This window comes from Antechinus flavipes, chromosome 1, assembly GCF_016432865.1.
Source record: "Antechinus flavipes isolate AdamAnt ecotype Samford, QLD, Australia chromosome 1, AdamAnt_v2, whole genome shotgun sequence".
NCBI classification, from domain to species: domain Eukaryota; kingdom Metazoa; phylum Chordata; class Mammalia; order Dasyuromorphia; family Dasyuridae; genus Antechinus; species Antechinus flavipes.
The window spans coordinates 337,065,018-337,084,992 of NC_067398.1; the positions used below are offsets into that span (position 1 = coordinate 337,065,018).

The 19,975-nt window shown below is 36.3% G+C and overlaps 1 protein-coding gene across 1 annotated transcript in view; it reads left to right on the forward strand.

Moving 5' to 3' along the window:
• Window positions 1–19,975, forward strand: part of WDR90 (WD repeat domain 90) — a 52,856-nt gene that overhangs the window by 12,756 nt on the left and 20,125 nt on the right. Inside the window, exons 16-32 of the mRNA XM_051973126.1 lie at window positions 38–199; window positions 509–639; window positions 1,740–1,856; window positions 3,878–4,113; window positions 4,442–4,581; window positions 5,803–5,933; window positions 6,440–6,570; window positions 7,031–7,192; window positions 8,723–8,851; window positions 9,590–9,720; window positions 10,511–10,551; window positions 11,036–11,170; window positions 11,596–11,736; window positions 12,528–12,625; window positions 14,080–14,182; window positions 16,671–16,792; window positions 19,746–19,905. Of these exons, the coding sequence (XP_051829086.1) occupies window positions 38–199; window positions 509–639; window positions 1,740–1,856; window positions 3,878–4,113; window positions 4,442–4,581; window positions 5,803–5,933; window positions 6,440–6,570; window positions 7,031–7,192; window positions 8,723–8,851; window positions 9,590–9,720; window positions 10,511–10,551; window positions 11,036–11,170; window positions 11,596–11,736; window positions 12,528–12,625; window positions 14,080–14,182; window positions 16,671–16,792; window positions 19,746–19,905 (2,270 nt within the window). The remainder of the gene's footprint in view (window positions 1–37; window positions 200–508; window positions 640–1,739; window positions 1,857–3,877; window positions 4,114–4,441; window positions 4,582–5,802; window positions 5,934–6,439; window positions 6,571–7,030; window positions 7,193–8,722; window positions 8,852–9,589; window positions 9,721–10,510; window positions 10,552–11,035; window positions 11,171–11,595; window positions 11,737–12,527; window positions 12,626–14,079; window positions 14,183–16,670; window positions 16,793–19,745; window positions 19,906–19,975) is intronic.

A 19,975-nucleotide genomic window follows, 5' to 3' on the forward strand; every position in this document is an offset into this window, starting at 1 on the left:
CCTCTGCTATTTTCCTCCTTGGAATTGTGTGTAACAGGATGGTGTCATGTGGTCGAGACAACATCAGACTGTGGAGGATTCGAGGGGGTACCCTGCGCTCATGTCCAGTAAATCTGGGAGAGTATCATGCTCTGGAGTTCACTGATCTTGCCTTTGAGGAAGGGCTTGTCGCCAATCGGGAACCTGAAGATCGGACACTGTAAGGATCCTAACTAATCTAGCTCATGCTCGGTACCCTGGGGCCAAGTATGTCAGAGGTCAGATGTTGGAAGAAAGCCAGCAGCAATGCCAGGGTGACACACCACCTGTCCCTGTCCCTGCTGAGTGTTAAAGCAAAATGGTTTACACAAACAGAAGGCTTCAGCTAGCTGAGCCTCTTCTCACATGAAATTTCACAAGGATTTAAATGTTTCAGTCCTTCATGCCTGCCACTTACCTGGACCCTGTCCATTGAGAGGGTGGGAATCTCCTGTTTTAACTCCTCCAGTTTATTTTCTGTGACTTCCAGCTTTGTCTGTAGCCGGAGTGGTCATATTCTAGAAATCAACTACAAGAATGTTACTATCCAAAATGCTCGTCGACTCCTCCCTTCACTAACTCAGCCTGCACATCGGAAAGAGAAGCAGACATTCAACTCGGGTACACATCAGTATTCTTTTCCACAGTTTAGTTGCCTGGAGTACCAGGACAAAGGGTTCTTCCACTTTGAACAGTCTGTAAAACAAGGACAAATGCTTGTCACCAAATTCTCAAGATAGTTGTGCTGAAACCTGTGCTTATAGGAAATTGGCAGTGATGATTAAGGTGCAGAATGGAGGTTGTTTGTTGAAATGTAGTGGTGATTTCCATCTAAAAATGAGAGTCCAGAGCAGGGAGATACTGGGTTTTCTGTTTGTCTTGCATTCTATAGTATAATCTGACATGAAAATGTGATGACAACATGACAACAAGCATGACATGTATGGAGCTATAGAGCTGATTGTGTGTGTGTGTGTGTGTGTGTGTGTGTGTGTGTGTATAAAAAATCATAAGGGACTTGGAATTAGGCCTTTTTACATTGGCTACCCTTCTGTGCTGTTCTTTTTTGCTGAGTGGAGCCTAGTTGTCCTGGGAAAGAGCTTGAGGTATCAAAGGGGCAGTGAAAAACTAGGGCTGGAGCTAGATATGCTGGGAGGCTATTTCTACCCACCCCCACTTCGTGGTGTAATCTTTATCATGTAGAAATTGGAGAGGGAGTGATACAAGATATTCCCAAAATCATATTTTTTCCAAGGTGTAGGCACTCCAGTTACCTCTACAATGGGAAATTTCAACTGTCACTAACTCTTATGAAATGGAAGGATTGGACAGAGGGTCAAGAAACCTAGACTCAAGTCCGAGCTGCCACTTGCTATTTGTGTAACTCTGGGTCTTATTTTCCTCATCTATAAAATGAAGAGGTTGAACTGGATGATTTTGAGGTGGCTTCTACCTCTAAATCTTTGATCTTTATGGAGAATGAAATTTACTTCATTTATGAAACAATCTGGTCTCTTTTTGGGGAGAAATAGTCCCCAGGTTGTTACCACCAATCAAGTCTTTAGCTTGTTAGTTTCTGACAGAGGTGTTTCTTTTACAAAGAAGATCAAACAATTTGTTTCATGTTTTTCTCATTTTCACATTTGATTGTGAAAGGTACATGTGACATAGTGTTTCTTGGTCATTTATGGTGATTCATACAGATTGATTTCCACTTTCAGGCCCAGGGATTGCCATCAACAGCATTAGTATTTCTTCTACCTTCTGTGCCATGGGCTCTGAGGATGGCTATTTGAGACTCTGGCCACTGGACTTTTCATCTGTCTTTTTGGAGGCAGGTAAGTGACTTCTTTTAACTTTAGATCCCCCACTTAGCTGAGAGAGATGATCTGAGAGCCCTGGAGACAGATTTGAATCTTGCTGTCTTCTAGTTAAGTTCCCTTGAAATCATATCTTTTTTTATATTGTAGTTTCCTCATCTGTAAACCTGAGATATATTTGACTGTAAAGATCAAATGAAATTGAATTTGTAATACACTTTGAAAGTGGAAAAGAATCTAAACAGCAGTGGTATTTATTAGTCATTTGATGGATACTGAGGGAATATTACTGATATATTTTATAAAGAAAAGAGGTGAAGCAGCTTGCTTGAGATCATGTGATTAGTAAATGGCCCTGCTTAGACTCTCACCTGGTTTTCTATCTCCAATTACATGGCCTTTTTTGATTACATCACACTGAGGCTTGGGAGAATAAAAAACAAAATTTAATCCTACATTAGCAGAGAAACTTTAAAAAAAATTTCAATAGTATTTTATTTCTCTAAATACATGCAAAGATAGTTTCCAACATTAATCTTTGTAAGATTTTATGTTCCACATTTTTCTCCCTCCCTTTCTTATCTCTTCCCTCCCTAAGGCAGCAAGCAATCCGATATAGGTTAGACATATTCAATTCTTTTAAACATATTTCCATATTTGTCATGTTGTGCAAGAGAAATCAGACCAAAAGGGAAAAATTTCTTTTTCTTTATCATGTAGAAATTGGAGAGGGAGTGATACAAGATATTCCCAAAATCATATTTTTTCCAAGGTGTAGGCACTCCAGTTACCTCTACAATGGGAAATTTCAACTGTCACTAACTCTTATGAAATGGAAGGATTGGACAGAGGGTCAAGAAACCTAGACTCAAGTCTAGAAAGAAAAAACAAAGTGAAAGTACTATCTTTTTTTTTTTTTTTTTTTGCTGAGGCAATTGGGGTTAAGTGACTTGCCCAGGGTCATACAACTTAGGAAGTGTTAAGTGTCCACTGCGCCATCTAGCTGCCCCGAAAATACTATCTTTGATCTGTATTCAGTACCCATAGTTCTCTCTCTGGATGAAGAAGACATTTTCCATCCTAAGTCTAATGGAATTGCTTTGAATAACCACATTGTTGAGAAGAGCCAAGTCAATCACAGTTAATCATCACATAATCTTGTTCTTCTGGTTTTGCTCACTTCAGTCAGCATCAATTCATATAAGTCTTTCCAGGCTTTTCTGAAATCAGCCTGCTCATCATTTCTTATGGAACAATTAAATATTTTATTATATTCATATCCCATAATTTATTCAACCATTTCCCAATTCAATTTCCAAGTTCACTCAATTTCCAATCCACTAAATTTCCAGTTTCTTGCCACTCCAAAAAGAGCTGCTACAAACATTTTTGCACATGTGGGCCCTTTTCTCTTTTTTATTATCTCTTTGGAACATAGAGACAGTAGTAACACTGTTGGATCAAAGAGTATACATAGTTTGATGGCCCTTTGGGCATAGTTCCAAATTGTTCTCCAGCATGATTAGATCATAACAACTCCACCAACAGTGCATTAGTGTCCCAGTTTCCCCACATCCCTTACAATATTTATCATTATTGTTTTCTGTCACCTTAGCCAATATGAGAGGTAGCTCAGAGTTGTCTTCATTTGCATTTCTCTAATCAATAATGATTTAGAGCATTTTTTCAGATTACTAGCAGTGGCTTTAATCTCTTAATTTGAAAATTATCTGTTCACATCTTTTGACTATTTATCAATTGAGAAATGATGTGTATTGTTAGAAATTGAATCAATTCTCTATGTATTTTAGGAATGGGACCTTTTTCAGAAACACTGGTTGTAAATTTTTTTCCCCCAGCTTTCTGTTTCCCTTCTAATCTTTAAACAGAGGAACTTATTAGATCCAGTTCTTCATTTTGAAATTTCACTATGTAATATCAGTCAGATTCTATTGTTGGTTTCCTAATCAGTAGAAACATAGGGAAGATTCCATCTGTTTTTATGTCTGTTCTTCACCTGTCCCCCTTTCCACTTCCAGAGCATGAAGGAGCAGTTAGTTCAGTGTGCATTAGTCCAGATGGACTTCGAGTCCTATCCACTACCTCCACTGGAAACCTGGGTTTCTTGGACATCCAATCCCGAGGGTATAGCACACTTGTGCGGTCGCATGCAGATTTGATCCTGGCATTTGCTGTAGAAGGACACCGGAAACAACTGGCCACTGTCTCTCAGGATAACACCATTAGAATATGGGACTTGATGACCATGCAACAGGTAGAGAATTAAAATAGGAATTATTCAGCTTAAAATAGGAATACTTTATGTAAAGAATATAAAGCCTTCAGTCTTTATTGTGAAATGTTTAATCAACTTGATTTCTTTAATAATAGTCATACTTCATTTTTGTCAATAGTCCCGAATCGGTCTTCTTGTAATTCTTCCAGAAAAAATATTTATTCTTTACATCTTTTTATCTGGTTTAATGTGGACTTTGATCACTGATGTATGATAGAATGTTTGGGATGTGGTACTATGATACTGGTTGTTGCAGGGTTTATATTCCCATCTTAATTATCCTGCTTTGGACCTTTTCTGTCTCCAGCTCTATGATTTCACCACTACTGAAGAGACCCCCTGTGCCATAACCTTTCATCCCACACAGCAGGTCTTTATCTGTGGCTTCAGCAATGGGGTCGTGAGATCCTTCAGCTTGGTTGCCTCTGATCTTCTGGTGGAATACAAGTACGTGAGTAGACTAGAGCTCTTGTAGCACAAATGTCTCAGATAATGGTTGTCTTAGCAGCATTGTCTCATAACTCAGAATGACTGACTTATCAGGTGCTAGCTTGCTGATAGACAAGTTTATTTTGGGCTTGGATCTTCTGCAGTAGTTTCCATGTTATTTTTTTAGAGAAGCTTAAGATCATGTATGCAGACTCATTTTTTTTGGTGGAATCTGGCCAGGGCTGATATCCCTCTTTTTTCTCTAATCTAGGGAGCAAAGAAAACAGGGTACCCTTTTAGTAGAAGGTTTTGGAATTATATAAGAGTACAACCCAGTCAATATTCTAGTTGTGAAATTAAACCTTTTTCTGGATTCTACTGCATACTTGCCCACTTCCTGTTCTTATGTGTTATGATTTATCTACATATTTATAGAGGACATTTTATATGCATATATGTATGTATGTACCTGTTGTTTCTAAAATATCCTTAGAAGTTCCTGATTTGCTTGTAAGGGAAGCTTTCCTAGACTATCATCATCCTTCTTTGAGAGGGAAAGGAATTTTTGAAGGGCTTCTTCCAGCCCTGAAGACAGGTCATTGGTTCACTGGGAGCCCATTCTCAGTCACAGGCCTGCCCTGAAGCACAATTGAAGCCCCTCTTTCAGTTGCTGAGGGTGGGTGGTCCTGGTGAGGGTTCCTGGCACATGGTACACAGAAGTAAATGGGAAGGTAAATGGGAATCTAGAAAAAGTGCGTTCTATACTGAGGGTCTAGAAAAGAGTGCTTTCTAGTTTGATAATCTAGAAAAGAATGGTTTCTAGACTGAGAATATAGAAAAGACTCAACAAAACAATGTTTTCTAGGCTGGGGATCTAGAAAATTCTGAAAAATGACTGAGAATATAGGGAAAAGTGTTTTCTAGATTGAGAATTCAGAAGTTTAGGAAAAAATTGCTTTCTCAACTGAGAATCCTGAAAAGACTAAAAATGATTCTAAAATTGTCATCTAGAAAAAAGTACTTTTCACTTTCAAAAGAGTCTAGAAAAGAATGCTGTCTTGACTGAGAATTTAGAAAAGAATCTAGAAAAGAGTGCCATCTAGACTGAGAATCTAGAGAAAAGAGTGTTTTCTAGATTAAGAACCCAGAAAAGAAGGTCAGTGCTTTATTGATTAGCTGCTAGGTCTCACAGAATTTCCTGTGGCCCAAGTCATGGGCCTTGTTTTGCATGTCATGCAGGCAGCATCGAGGAGCAGTTACGGGCTTGACAGTGTCACCAGATGGCAACTACATGTACAGTTCCTGTTCCCAGGGAATCCTGGCTCTCTATAACTGTTCCACCCCAAAGTATACCGTCCTCAGAATACTGAGTAAGGCTTGCCATTTACTTCTCTCCTTTCTTCCTAAACTCAGTTTTTCTCAGTGCCTCTGTAAACTTGTGTCTGTGGTGACCTAGGATTTCCTGCCACGGCCAGTTAACTTGGTATCTTTGGTGCCTATAGTAAACTTTTTTCTAGGGTTGTCATCTTTAGGTCCAACCTTCTCTTTTCACTCCTAATAAAACAAATATCTGTAGGTAGCCTGTTTTCTGGACACTAGTTTAATTTATCTTAACTAAAATTGCTAAAACTTGAATTTAGTAGTGTTTAGGTATTTAGTGTTAATGATCATTGGCATTGTGTTTGACTGCACCATGTACATATACCTAAGCCTAGTTCCTCAGAAAAGGAAGACTTTGGCAGCTTCAAGGTTCATCTTGTAAAGTTTGCTTCTTTGTTGTTAGGAGTTTTAGAACTATATAAAAAGCAAACTAGGAACTTAGACATAAATGCCCTCACATAGCATCTCTTCAACTTTCTTTTTATTTCATGGATAGGTAATGTGGTCTGCCAGAATGCTGAGCTGGGCACCAACATCCTGGTTGTCAATGAGGATAGCAGTCTCCTGGCCTTTGTGGGCCCCTCCAAATATACAGTGACCATTATGGATGCTTCCTCCTTAGATGAGGTAACTGGGAATGAGAAGCTTTTGGACATGAAGAGAAGAATTTCTCATAGCCAGGAAAGAAATCTGCACATGCTTCCTTTGTCTCTGAGGCAGAAAGGTGGAATGGTTGAACCTTAGAGTAGATGATTAATCACTTGGATGCCTGTTCTTGCTTTTCTTGAGCTGTTTGTACTAGTTCCAGATAGTTATTTCCAAAGCTTCAGTAAAGGGAAGGTGTGTGAGAGGCAGTGATGACCATGACCATTCATAATGGCTTTTCTTTTATGAATGCCCATGTAGTTTGTTACAAAAGAAATAGTGTCTGTAGCACTCCTGTCCTTTTCCTGATCTGAATGAGGAAGGTGCTTTCCAAATTAATGCAAGTTTATGCTTTTTCATTCCCAATAACATAGGGATATTCTGTGGTCTTCTTTATCCAAGCTACTTTGTACAATTGGTGGTATCATTTTCTGTTTCTAAGCTACTTCGGATTGATATCAGTATCCTGGACTTAGAAAGTACAAAACTAGACTCTGCGTTGGACATTTGTTTTGCTCCTGTGTCTAGTGGCCATTTGCTAGTATCTACTTCTTCCAACAAAGTCCTGGTACTTGATGTCAAAACTGGTTGCTTGATCCGACAGGTGAGAGTTATCTTGTGCTTCTCTTTATTCCAAAGAATATCCTGAAAATGTACTGTTAAGTATATTTGTGCATGCCTAGTAAAAGATAAGTTCCCCCAAATAAGAAAATTACCTTGTATTTCATTCTGGTTGCTTATTTTAATCATAATTTTATTGGTCCCTTTTCTTATATCACACTTTTTTTTTCTTTTTTTTTTAATAGCTTTTTATTTACAAGATATATGCATGGGTAATTTTTTAACATTGACAATTGCAAAACCTTTTGTTCCAATTTTTCCTCTCCTTTCCCCCCACCCCTCTTCCCCAGATGGCAAGTAGACCAATACATGTTAAATATGTTAAAGAATGTATCACATTCATTTCTGAATATAACTCTTACCCCTCCAAATGAACATCTCTTATAACAAAAAGAAAAAAGATCTGCCTTTTTTATTTTTTCAATAATCGCTTTTTGTTTTCAAAAATCTATACAAAGATTGTTTTCAACATTCATTCTTGCAAAACCTTGTGTTCCAAATTTTTTCTCTCTCTTCTCCCCATTCCCTTTCCTAGCCAATAAGCAAGCCAATATATATTAAACATGTGCAGTTCTTCTATACATATTTCTACAATTATCATGCTGCACAAGAAAACTCAAATTAAAAAAAGGAAAAAAAAATGAGAAAGAAAACAAAAACCAAGTAAACAACAACAAAAAAAGTGAAAATACTATGTTGTGAACCACATTCGTTCCTCAGTCTTCTTTCTGGAGGCAGATGGCTCTCTCCATCACAAGTCTATTGGAATTGGCCTGAATCACCTCTATAGTTGAAAAGAGCCATATCGATTAGAATTGATCATCCCCTAATCTTGTTGCTGTTCAATACCCTTATTTCTTAGGTGTAAGTCAGTTTATAATTCGCTGGGTTGCAGAGATCAAAATCAATAACAGAAAAAGAAGGATAAAGATGATAAGACAATTATAATAGGAGTAATTCACCCTAATTAAACAAACTGTTGACTCTTAACAATGAGAAATAGAAACTTTTCTTAGGGAAGTATAATCAGAAAAAAACAAATAGCAATGGTGTGCCTGTGTGCCTCAAGTCTCTCTCTGCAGTCAATTCTTCTGGCTTTTCCACAAACAAGCCACTTCATTTTTCTGGGCCTTTTCTCTGACTTTCCTCCATGCCTGGAATGCCTTCCCTTTTCAACTCTGCCTACTGACTTTTCTGACTTCCTTTAAGTTCTAACTTTCTACCTTCTAATGGAAGGCTTTTTTCAACCCCTCTTCACCAGTGCCTTCCCTCTTAATTATTTCTCATTTATCCTGTACATAGCTTGTTTGTATTAGTTGTTTGTTGTTCCCCTATCCCCCCATTAGATTGTGAGCACTTTGAGGGCAAGGACAGTTTTAGCTATACCACCTAATTACTCTAAGTAGGTACTTAATGAATATTTATTGATTGACTAAATTCTTTTCCTTCAAAAATTGGGCCTTATTTTAAAATTTTCCTTCCTTCTGTTCTTTGAATCTTTTTCTCATTCTAGTTATCTAATGTTCACCAAGTAGCCTGCTCTGCATTGGCTCTGAGTAAAGATGGTCAGTTCCTCTTGACGACTGGCGACCGGGCCATCAAAGTGTGGGACTTTCAGGTGAAATTCAACACCAGCTTTCAGGTATGCTGAATAAGGGGCATGACCAAACTACTTCCAGACAGGATGCAATAATATGCAAAGAATTATAGAAATCTTAACAATTTTTGGGTTGTAAAACCTCCCCTTCTTCAAATTTCCCAATCTCAGAGTTTATCCCAGGACTGTGTGTTCCACACAGCTTATTTCTAAGTGAATCTGTTGTTTGTATTGGCTGGGTAATAGGTAGAGCCCTCATTCAGGACTCATTATGGGCTTTGTCTTAAGCATATTTGCAAATGCACTCTTTTATATGAATCAGAGAATTGTTGAGGTGTCAAAATTGGCTGCACCTCCTCAGCATGTGGCTAGGATTCTGGTTAAAGTCCCTTGTACCTTTAAAAGAATTTAAAAGGGTAAAATGGATAGGCTGAGAATTGTGATAAAGGGAAAAGAGGGGCAAAAAAAGAGGTGCTGTCACTCTTACTTGTGATCCTCCTGCCAGCTCCAGCTATTTTTATGAAGCCTTTGGCTGGGTCAGGGCTAAGCACTAACAGTGAATTATCATATCTAGGAGCCCAGAGTACTTTTTTGCTTGCCATGAACAAGGCCAAGAGGGCTAAGAAGTTTTCTTCCTTTTATAGTTGTAATACCAAAAATGTAAATAATTTGCCCAGTGTCACAGTATGGCTAAATTAGAACTAGAATCTAAGCTTCATAGGCATTAGACCTCTTCATCTCTGGAATAGTTTGCATGTGTATGGTCATTGTTCTGTCTTCCAGGTATTTATCGGTCATTCTGAGCCAGTGCAAGGGGTAGCTTTTACGCCTGACCAGCAGCACATCATCAGTGTTGGAGATGCCATCTTTATATGGGACTTCTTAGCTACACCTGAGAAGACATCTAAGAGCAGGTCAGATAGCTTGATATTTTTGGGCACTTTAATTTTATTTAACATAAACTGTCTCTTAAAATGATTTTTCCTTTTTTCCTTAATTTTTATTTTCAATCGCAAATAATCTCTTTTTACCTTTTCCCCCACCCATTGAGAAGGCATGAAATATGATGTCTAATGTACATATGAAATCATGTAAAAACATTACCACATAGTCATGTGGCAGAGACCAGGAAACAAGAAAAATAAAGTTAAAGAAAATATGCTTCGATCTGCATTCAGAGTTCATCAATTCTCTTTCTCTGGAGTTAGACCTTTTCATCATGAGTTTTTTGGAATTGTTTTAGCTACTCCAAGCAAAACAATAATCTTTCACATTGATTACTGTTACAATATTATTCTTACAGTGTATAATGTTTTCCTGCTTTTGTTCACTTCATTTTGCATCATGAGTCTCTCATTTCAACTTCCCCAAAACCTTGGGCAATACATTAGTGAGGTGAAATATATTTCAGATTTCTCTGACTTCACACCCACCACTCCATACACTGGGTTACTTAACTTCTTATAAAATATGATGAACTTGATAAATAATACAGAGAAACATGTAAAGACTAGAGGCAGTCAGATGGTGCAATGAATAGCTAGTCCTGAAGATGAGAAAACTCATCTTCCTGAATTCAAATTTGATTTCATACACTTTGTGTAGATTTATTTATGGAGGAAAATGATTTCATTTCTATTTTCTTGTCTTTCCTGTCTATATAACTGCTTTGTAATAACATCTTTTCTTTCATTACCTTTTCAGTGTCCATTGGTCTGTCGAGTCCTCTTCATCTCCTGCTACTGGTGAGTTGCTTCTCCTTATCTAATGATAAGCTCTAGAAATGAAGAAACCGAGACACAGAGTTAAGTGACTTGCCCAGGGTTACATGGCAATTATATGTCAGAGGCAGGTTTAGACTCTGGTCATTTGACTTCAAAAGCAACTCTTTATCTTTTGTGCAGTCCTAATATTAGATACTTATTGATACTGGAAAATAAACCTCAAGTGGTAACTCTCCTGTGCTTTGGTGAGATGACTACACAAAGAGAGATGTATCTCTAGGTACAAAACTGGCCAGTTCTTTATTGGCCTTGTCTTTCCAGTTATAGAACTAAATAGGCTAAACTTTGCCTTTTCTCAATTTAGCTATCGTGTCAACTTTACAAGAAAGAACTATAAAATGAAATGTTTATTTTCACAATTGTTATGGAGGGAATATAGTGTCAGGAAGGGTAGAGGAGGTTTTGACATCCTCTGAGAAATGACCGATAGCTTTTCTGTTCTTAGGACCAAATATCTCTGGGAAGATTGGAGACGCAGCCTTTGGGATCAATGAAGTACCTCGTCGGTTGATTCCTGTGCCATCTCTGGCCTCCCCACCTCATCTGGATATCAGCTCTATGCCCCCTGAGAGAAATCATGGTGAGGATAATTTTGATGCTCTAAGGAAGAGAAAGCTGATGATTTCCATTTAAAGATGAATTTTTCCAGTGGGAGTTGCATTGCTCATCCTTTCCCCAAAATATAAAAAAGCAACTGAATACTTATGTTCCTAGAACTCTGACAAGTGCTATAGTATATATTAAAAAAAAAAAAAAAATTCAAATCCAAACCATGTTTGTCTAAAAGGAGATTATGATTTGGTTGTATCTCATTTAGCTTCCATCTCTATTTTCAAATATTTTTGGTGAATGTGGTGGTGATAATTGCTATACCTGTCTTAAGCCATCTGTGGTTCTCCTACAATTATCTCTGTGCGTGTGCGTGCACATGTGTGTGTGCGTGTGCATGTGTGCATGCATAAAAAGCCTCCTCTTGAGTTTATTTGGCCTTTTTTTTTAAAACAGGTGTTTTTTCAGAGTCTGATGATGAAGGAATCTGTTTAAAGAGCTGCATCGCGGGGATGACTCAGAAAGTCTCTGAGCTGTCTGTCCATGTTGAAGAGAAAGTAGATGGGAATGCAAGTGGCCCTGGGAAGATCAAATTAGGTCAGTGATGTTCATATTTAAGTAAGTTTAGCATTCTTGTAGGCTCTCTGGGACCTTCATTTTTTATATTTTAGTGGAAGTGCTGAGTTGGCTCCAAAATACTTTTGTGGCTGACAATAGTCAATTCTCAATTACCTAATTGAAGTTTATTGTCTAATAAGTGTATGAATTATCTGTCCCATCATGGTGTAATAGAAAGAGTACAGAATTTGGGGTCAGAAGATCTGTGTTCAAGGCTGAGGCCTCTCACTTAATAGCTATATGAGTGTAGCCAAGTACAGACTCTCTGAGCCTCAATTTTCTTTTCTATAAAATGGGGAGAATAATCCTCAATCCAAAAAAATGCTATAAGATAATGATTTATTATTATTATTTTGATATTTTTGCTTCTCTTGCTTTTCTTTTGACTGCTGATATAAGTTCCATCATATAGATTGAAGGTGTCAAACTCCCAAGTACCTCTGGAATGAAATTAAAATGTTATTGGGAAATGTTTAACAAAATAAATAAAAATACAACACAATATAGATAATGTTAATTTACAGTTTTCTAAGTGTATTGACTATGGTCCAAAGATATCTGTTTCTATTTGAGTTTGACATTTGTTATAGATCATTCCATTATTACTGATAGTGATTTTATGGGTCCTCAGTACCAACTTTCAGGTTTTCTAACTGAAGGGCAAAAAAGAAACTTACCAGTTAAAGATTGTTTCTTTTGGTGAGGATAGAGGGTAACTGAAAGAAAATGACCAAACTTTGATTCAATATCTACTGTTTATCCTTTGGCAGATACTGGTAATGGCAGGATTGTGGAAGCCCAAAACAATGTTCGCCCTGATTCTTACAAACATTTTATTGCTCGATTCAAAGCATCTACTCTTCCCAAGGTAAGAGTAGACCCATGTGAAGGAATAGAGGCCCAGAGAAGTGAAATGATTTGCTAGGGTCACACAGAAAAGCATTAATAGAAATTAATTTCCTAATTCCTGATCTAGTTCTCTTCCTATTAAATCATATCACTTTGTACAAATATTCAGGTCATCTGGGTTTCCATTTCCTTTACACTCATATCCATTCTGTCACCAAGTTTTTTTTTCTTCTATATAATATTTTCCCTAGTTACATCTATATTTGTTTTTAAAACTTTCAGTTCTAGATTATCATCCTTCCTCCTTCTCCCTTCCTCCCCATTGAGAAGGTACATGTTAAGTTAGCCAACCCTTTTTAATTCTAGTTTTGTATTCTCTTGATTCTTTTCCTTCTCCCACTTCCACTACTTCTTTCGCCCATGTTTTTTAGTCAGTCCTTCCTAGCCTACTGTCCTAGATTTCTAGTTGGTATTCTAGTCTTTAGTTCCCTTCTCCAATCCAGCCTTCATACCCAGTCATTCCCTTTAATTTTCCTAACAATCAGGTTTAGTTGTATACTGAATAAAGTCTGTGCTCTTTAGTGTCCTTTAACCTTCTGCTTCTGACTTACCTTTTCAGTTTTATCTTAATTTAATTCCACTTGTAAATTGTAAACTCCAGCCAAACTGAACTGAAACTGTTTATAAGTCTTTTTTTAAAGTGTTATAAATGTCTTTTTTTTAAGTTATTTCCTGATAAAACAGTCCCCTTCCCCACTCCAAATAGAACCCTCCCTTATAATGAACAAAATCAGGTAAGCAAAACTTGTGGACGAAACCGTACTAGATAGCACAGACAGTGATTCCATACCTGTGGTTCCTCCATTCTCTACCAAATGTAAGGCCACTTGTTCTTTGATCTTGTGCCTCCTCTTGTCCTAAGCCTTTACTTTACCATATTCCACAAGTGGAATGGACTCTTCCCCAGCCCGGCTCTACCTATTAATTCATCTAGCAAATATAAATTAAGTGCTTATACAGTGAAATGTACTGTACAAAGGGATATACTAAGACATATGAGGCATGGTTCCCATCCTCTGTTAAATTACTTTTTTTCCTAAAAGGGTATAACTCTGCTAACACTTGTCTGAAGTCTTTTCTTGTTCCCCATAGTTAGATGTAATCTCTCTGTCTTTTTCTCTTTGAATCTTTTACTTGCCATTTTTTTTAGTTTGATCTCATTGTAATCTATATACCTCTATTACCTATCCTTATTTACCATAAATTTGTTAGGAGCAGGAACCACGTCTTAGTTTCATTTTGTACTTTCTTGGTATATAGGACAAAGCCCACATATTAGAAGCTTAATAAATATGTAGGTGTATATTAACAAGGAAGAGGGGTGTTTATGTGCATACGTGCACACTTTTGCCTGAAATACAAAAGGTCTTGTATAAACTATGTCTTGTAAATGTGATAATTGATTTCTTTCAGAAAATCTCCTTCCCAAATAACAACTGTGAGCGTTTGAGGCTGAAAGCTGTTGTTGGATATAATGGGAATGGAAGGGGAAACATGGTCTGGAGACCAGATACAGGTAGGGACCAATCTAGGAAAAAACTGGCCTGGTGTTGGGAAAGATATTATTACAAGTCTAATCTAGGACTCTTTCTTGAACTCAGTTCCAAATGCATAACCAAAGAGTATTAATTGATATTTGTTGAGGAACTAATGCATTGGAAACAGCTTTCTAACTATAATCTAGTGTTTTCACTGCTCAGGATTTTTTGTGACTTAAATATGTCAAATTAAAAAAAAAAAACTAACATGATTGCATGGCCTTGATGTTCATTCAATATACTGTATTCTGAATTTTAAAAAGATTTTGTTGATACTTTTTAATATCATCTTCATTTCTATATATATCCTTCCTTTTTCCCTTCCTAAGTGAACTGTCCCTTGAATGAAAAAGAACAGCTCATATACTAACTGATATACCAACAGTATATTTTTGGTGTTCCATACGTCAAAGGGAGAAAGGTCCTTTTTTTTTTTTTTTTTTCATTCTCCTCCAAGACCAGACTCAGCTTTTAGAATAATATAGCATTTATTTTTTTGGAGTTTTTTTCATTTATATGGTTTCAGTCATTGTTTCTGCTTACTATTCATCAGTTCATATAAATCTTGGCATATTTCTCGGTACTTTATTCATAGTTATCATTTCTTATAGCATAGCAATATTCCATTACACACCTGTATTTTCATTTTTTTACTCATCCATTTCTTCATCAGTTAACAATTTATTTTCTTTCCATTTCTTTAGTATTACAAAATGTGTTGCTAGGAGTATTTTAGTGTACATGGAGACCTTTTTGTATTTGAAGTCCTTAGGGATATGCCTAGCAAAGAGATCTTTGGATCAAAGGGTATAGATCTTTTTCAGTCACTTTATTAGCATAATTCCAAATTGCTTTGTAAAGTAGATTGACTAATTCATAATTCTACTAACAGTGCATTGGTGTATACGATTAGAGGAACTGTACTTCTTTCTCCATAGGACCTCCAAAATTGACTTTTTTCGTTTTTGCCAATTTTCTGGGTATGAAATTAAACCTCAGAATTGTTTTGATTTGTATTTCTCTTATTAATAATTTGAAGTAATCTCATATGGTTGTTAAAAATTTGTAATTCTTTTGAGAATTGTTTGCTTATATCTTTTGACTGCTGACCACTAGAAAATGGTACTAGTTGTTTATGCTTGTCTTATTTACTTTTTATCTTGTATATCAGAGATATTTGATGCAAAGATATTCCTACAGTTCACAGCTTTTTTTCTTATCTTAGTTTCACTGATTTTGTTCATGGAAGAGCTTTTCAATCCCATGTAATTGAAATCATCTGTTTTTTCTTTTGTGATCTTCTCTGTCTCTTATTTGGTAGAGAACTTTCCCTTTAGCCATTGTTGTAAAATTGTAAGTTTTATTTCTCAGATCTATAGGGAACTGATGCAAATTTGTAAAAAAAAAAAAAAAAAAAAGCCACTTCTCAATTGATAAATTATCAAAAGAAATAATCAAGCTATTTATAGTTATATTTTAAAAATAGTGTAACTCATTATTCTTTAGAGAAATGCAAATTGAAATAATTCTGAAGTACTATACCTTATATCTATTATTTTGGCTAATAGAACAGAAAAGGAAAATTACAAATATTAGTGGGAATGTGGGAAAAATGAGACATTAATGTATTGTAGGTAGAATTGTGAACTGATTCAACCATTCTGTAGAGCAATTTGTAACTATGTCCAAAGGGCTATAAAACCATGCATACCTTTTGACCTAACAGTACCACTACTAGGCATGCATACCAAAAGAGCTTTAAAAAAAAGGGGGAAAAGACTTATATATAAAAAATATTCATAGCAGCTCTTTTCTCAGGGGAAAGAATTGGAAATTGAAGGGATGCCCATTAACTGGGAAATGGTTGAATAAATTGTGATATATGATTATGATGGAATACTATTATGCTATAAGAAATGATGAACAGTTAGCTCTCAGAAAAACCTAGAAAGACTTCTGAGAACTCATGCAAAGTGAAATGTACTGTATACAAAGTAACAGCAATAGTGTAGGATGATCAGTTGTAAATGACTTTGTTATTCTCAGCAATATAATGATCTAAGACAACTCTAAAGAACTACGATGAAAAATGCTATCCATACCCAGAGAAAGAACTGATTGTATCTGAATACAGATAGAACATACTTTTTTTTCTTGAATTTTTTTAGGGGGTAAGGGATCCGTTTTCTTTCTCAATATGACTTATAGAAATGTTTTTCAAAGCTTCACATGTATCTTCTCAGTGAGAAGGCACTTGAAGGGAAGGAAGGGATAGAAAAATTCTATATAAGTATTATTATATGATGCCTTTTGTAATTTCTGAGGGATTCTGTGGACTTGATAAGACTGAATTATGGAACTCTTTAGGAAATCTTTTAAAAAGAAATTTAAGGTAGTAAGCGAACCATTTCCTCTGAACTTAAGTCACTAGAAGTGGTTTTTCTTTTTTTCTCTCCCTTCATACAGGCTTTTTTGCATATACCTGTGGATGTGTGATTGTAGTGGAAGACCTGCACTCTGGCTCCCAGCAGCATTGGCTGGGCCACCCTGAGGAAATTTCAACATTAACTGTCAGGCACGATGCCCAGGTACCTATATGGTTTGCAAATGGTCGTAATGAAACAACTTTAACTGAACTCCTCAAAGCCAATGCTAGACTTAGTCTTATCCAAGATTTTCTTTACTTACTATAAGCCAGTATGATTCCCCAAGGAAAGTTTAACTCTGGTTCCCATTTAAGTCGAGATTTTTCACATACCAATTGCCATATTGCTTCTGAAGAAGGCTTAGGATGTGACTACTCTTTCTCTATCATTAAAAAACCTAAATAATAAATAGGAAGAAAGATAATATTGGTAACCCGAATTTCTGCTGAGGAAGTATGATGGCTAACCAGATGGAAGAAACCCAGTTAGCTTGAGGATCACTGTGTCACAGGAAAGAACATTGGGTTTGAAGTTATAAGATTTTGGTTCCTACCCTCTCACTAGCCACATGATTAAGGATAAGTTACTTAACCTCTCTGATCCTTAGTTTCCCCATCTGTAAAATAATTGTTTTTACTTCTCACATCATAGGATGGCTGTGGGAAATATGTTTTGTGAATTACAAAATTGTGACCCATTGTCAGTCTTAGATAATTAGTTGGGAACAAGGGCTAAGTCAGATTTGTGAATTCAATAGACTTAGACATTTATTAAGTACACTAGTGAATACAAAGATTTTAAAGTGATATAGGCCCTATTTCAAGCAGTTAACATTCTATTGGGTGTGAGAGTGGTCAGGTGAAGTTTATAGATACAACATGTGCAAATATATCACATTATTTTATTATAAAGAAAATCTGAGGTGGAATGGGATTTTGATATGTCTGTCAATCTGCAAACATTTTTTAAGCATCTGCTATATATCATGCATTATGCTTGGTAATATACCTTGGCATATACACTGGAGATACGAGGATAAAAAGATGAAATGATTTGTACTCTTAAGGAACTTACCTAACTAATAGGCAACAAAGTGGTTTGGTAGATAGAGGGCTGGATTTAAAGTCAGGAAGATCTAGGTTCAAAGACAGCCTTAGTCACTTATTATGTTGTGTGACTTTAGATGAGTCACAACCTGACTCAATTTCCTCATTTGTAAAATGGGGATGATAATAAGATCCACCTTCCAGAATTGTGAGGTGATAATATTTGTAAAGTGCTTTGAAAATGCTGTTTTTCTTATCTCTCTGATAATTCCCATTTCTAAACAATTATTTATTTATTTAATTTTGGGTGGGGTAGTTGGGATTTGCCCAGGGTCATACAGCTAGGAAATATTTAAGTGTCTGAGGTAAGATTTGAATTCAGGTCCTCCTGACTCCAGAGCTGATGCTCTATCCACTGGGCCATCTAGGTACCCCCCTCCTCCATTTCTATATGTTTAGCCCTTATCTCTTACCTCTAGTCCTAGGTAATTAGTTGTCTATTTTACCACTTCAAACTGGATAGCCTAAATTCAAAATGTATAAAGCAACTCGGTATCTTTCTTTCTTAATCCTCTACTCTCCCAGACTTACTTATTTCTGTCAAATGTACCACCATCCTTCTTGTGTCTCAGGTTGGCCATTATCCGGGATGCCTCACCCCTTACCTATCAAATCAGCCACCAAGTATCTAACATTCAATCCCTTCTTTCCACTCACATAGCTACCACCTTAAAGTGTTAAGGCCCTTATCACCTGTTGCCTTGATTATTACCACAGCTTCTAAATTGTTCTTTCTGCCTCAAGTCTCTATACATTGTTCCTCTTATACATTGATGCCAAAGTAAATTTCTTTAAATGACTGACCTTGTTACTTCCCTATTCAACCAGCTCCTATGAGTTGGTATCTAAATCCCTCTAAGATAAATTATAAACTCCTCTGTTTAGTTTTTAAACCCCTATTGGGTCTTTCCAACTTCCTTGGATCCCTTCTTCCCTTAGTCAGCCAAATAGCCTTCTTTCTATTCTTCACTCATGACACTTCTGGAGTGTCATCTTTCCTTATCTATATCTCTTAGAGTCCCTTTTGTTCTTTGAGAAGCATCTCAGACACCATCTACTGAATAGAAGCCTTTCCTTATCCTCCCAACTGCTAGTGTTCTCCCTTATACACTACCTTGTGTGCATGTGTATTCATACATACATAATACATATATATATTGCATTTATTTGTTTTATATATTTTCATATGTGCTTAATGTCACTTTCACTAAAATGTAAACTTTTTTCAAGAAGGAATTGTTTCCATTTTTAACTTGTATCCCTAGCATTTAATACAGTGGTTGACACAATACTTTGTAAGTATTTGTTACTTTTTGATTTTATTGAAGTATTGACTTCCTCTTTGCGAGAGATTGTTTATATCTTTGGAAACCACTACCCCATGTTCAGTGTGAGAGACTCAGTTTCCACACCTACAGAAAGTAATAATTTAGGGTTCAGACTATATACAACTTCTGCTTACAAGGAGTCTATTTTCTCCCTACTTTAGAGAAATTGATTGAGTACCATGAAAGTCTAGGGTAGAATGAGGGTTAATTCTTTTAGGCCAATAAAACTGTATACTTGAATTTTTCACTGTATATCTTCTCATATTTATGTAAGTGCTGTTATACAGGGACTTTGTTTTTCTTTGCTATCCCTCACATTTATTTTGCTCCTGATTAGTGCATTTACTGGAGAGATGATGATATAGTAAATCTCAAATCAATGAATTTTACCATTTACTAGCATTTTTTTTTTTTTTTTTTTGCAGATAGTGTTTTTGGTTTACCCATGTCTTCCTAGTAATAGAGATAGTAGAATTGGTGCAATTATTCACTTGTAGATTAACTGTGGGTTAAAATTCCTTTCTGTTTTTCCTGTATTTTATATGGATATATATATATATATTTCTAGCTGATCTGTGTGTTTATTTTTATTTTTCAAGGTCTGTAAGTTATTGGACTAAGAAGTTCCATCTATTGGATTGTTCTTCTAATGAATTGAGGTTTTTTTTTCCCCTCAATCAGGTCCTTGCCTCTGCCTCAGGCTGGGGAGATAAGAACTCCCGTTGTCAAATCCGAATCTGGGATGTGCCAGAGGGGACTTGCCTCAAGGTTCTGTTTCATCATGAGACTGAAGTGCAAGCCATGGCATATTCACAGAATAATCGACTTTTTATCACTCTGGGTTAGTAGCAATGGTATTTAGAGTTCAAATCCAATTTGTTTTTCATTTGGCCAAGGCTAATATGAAATTT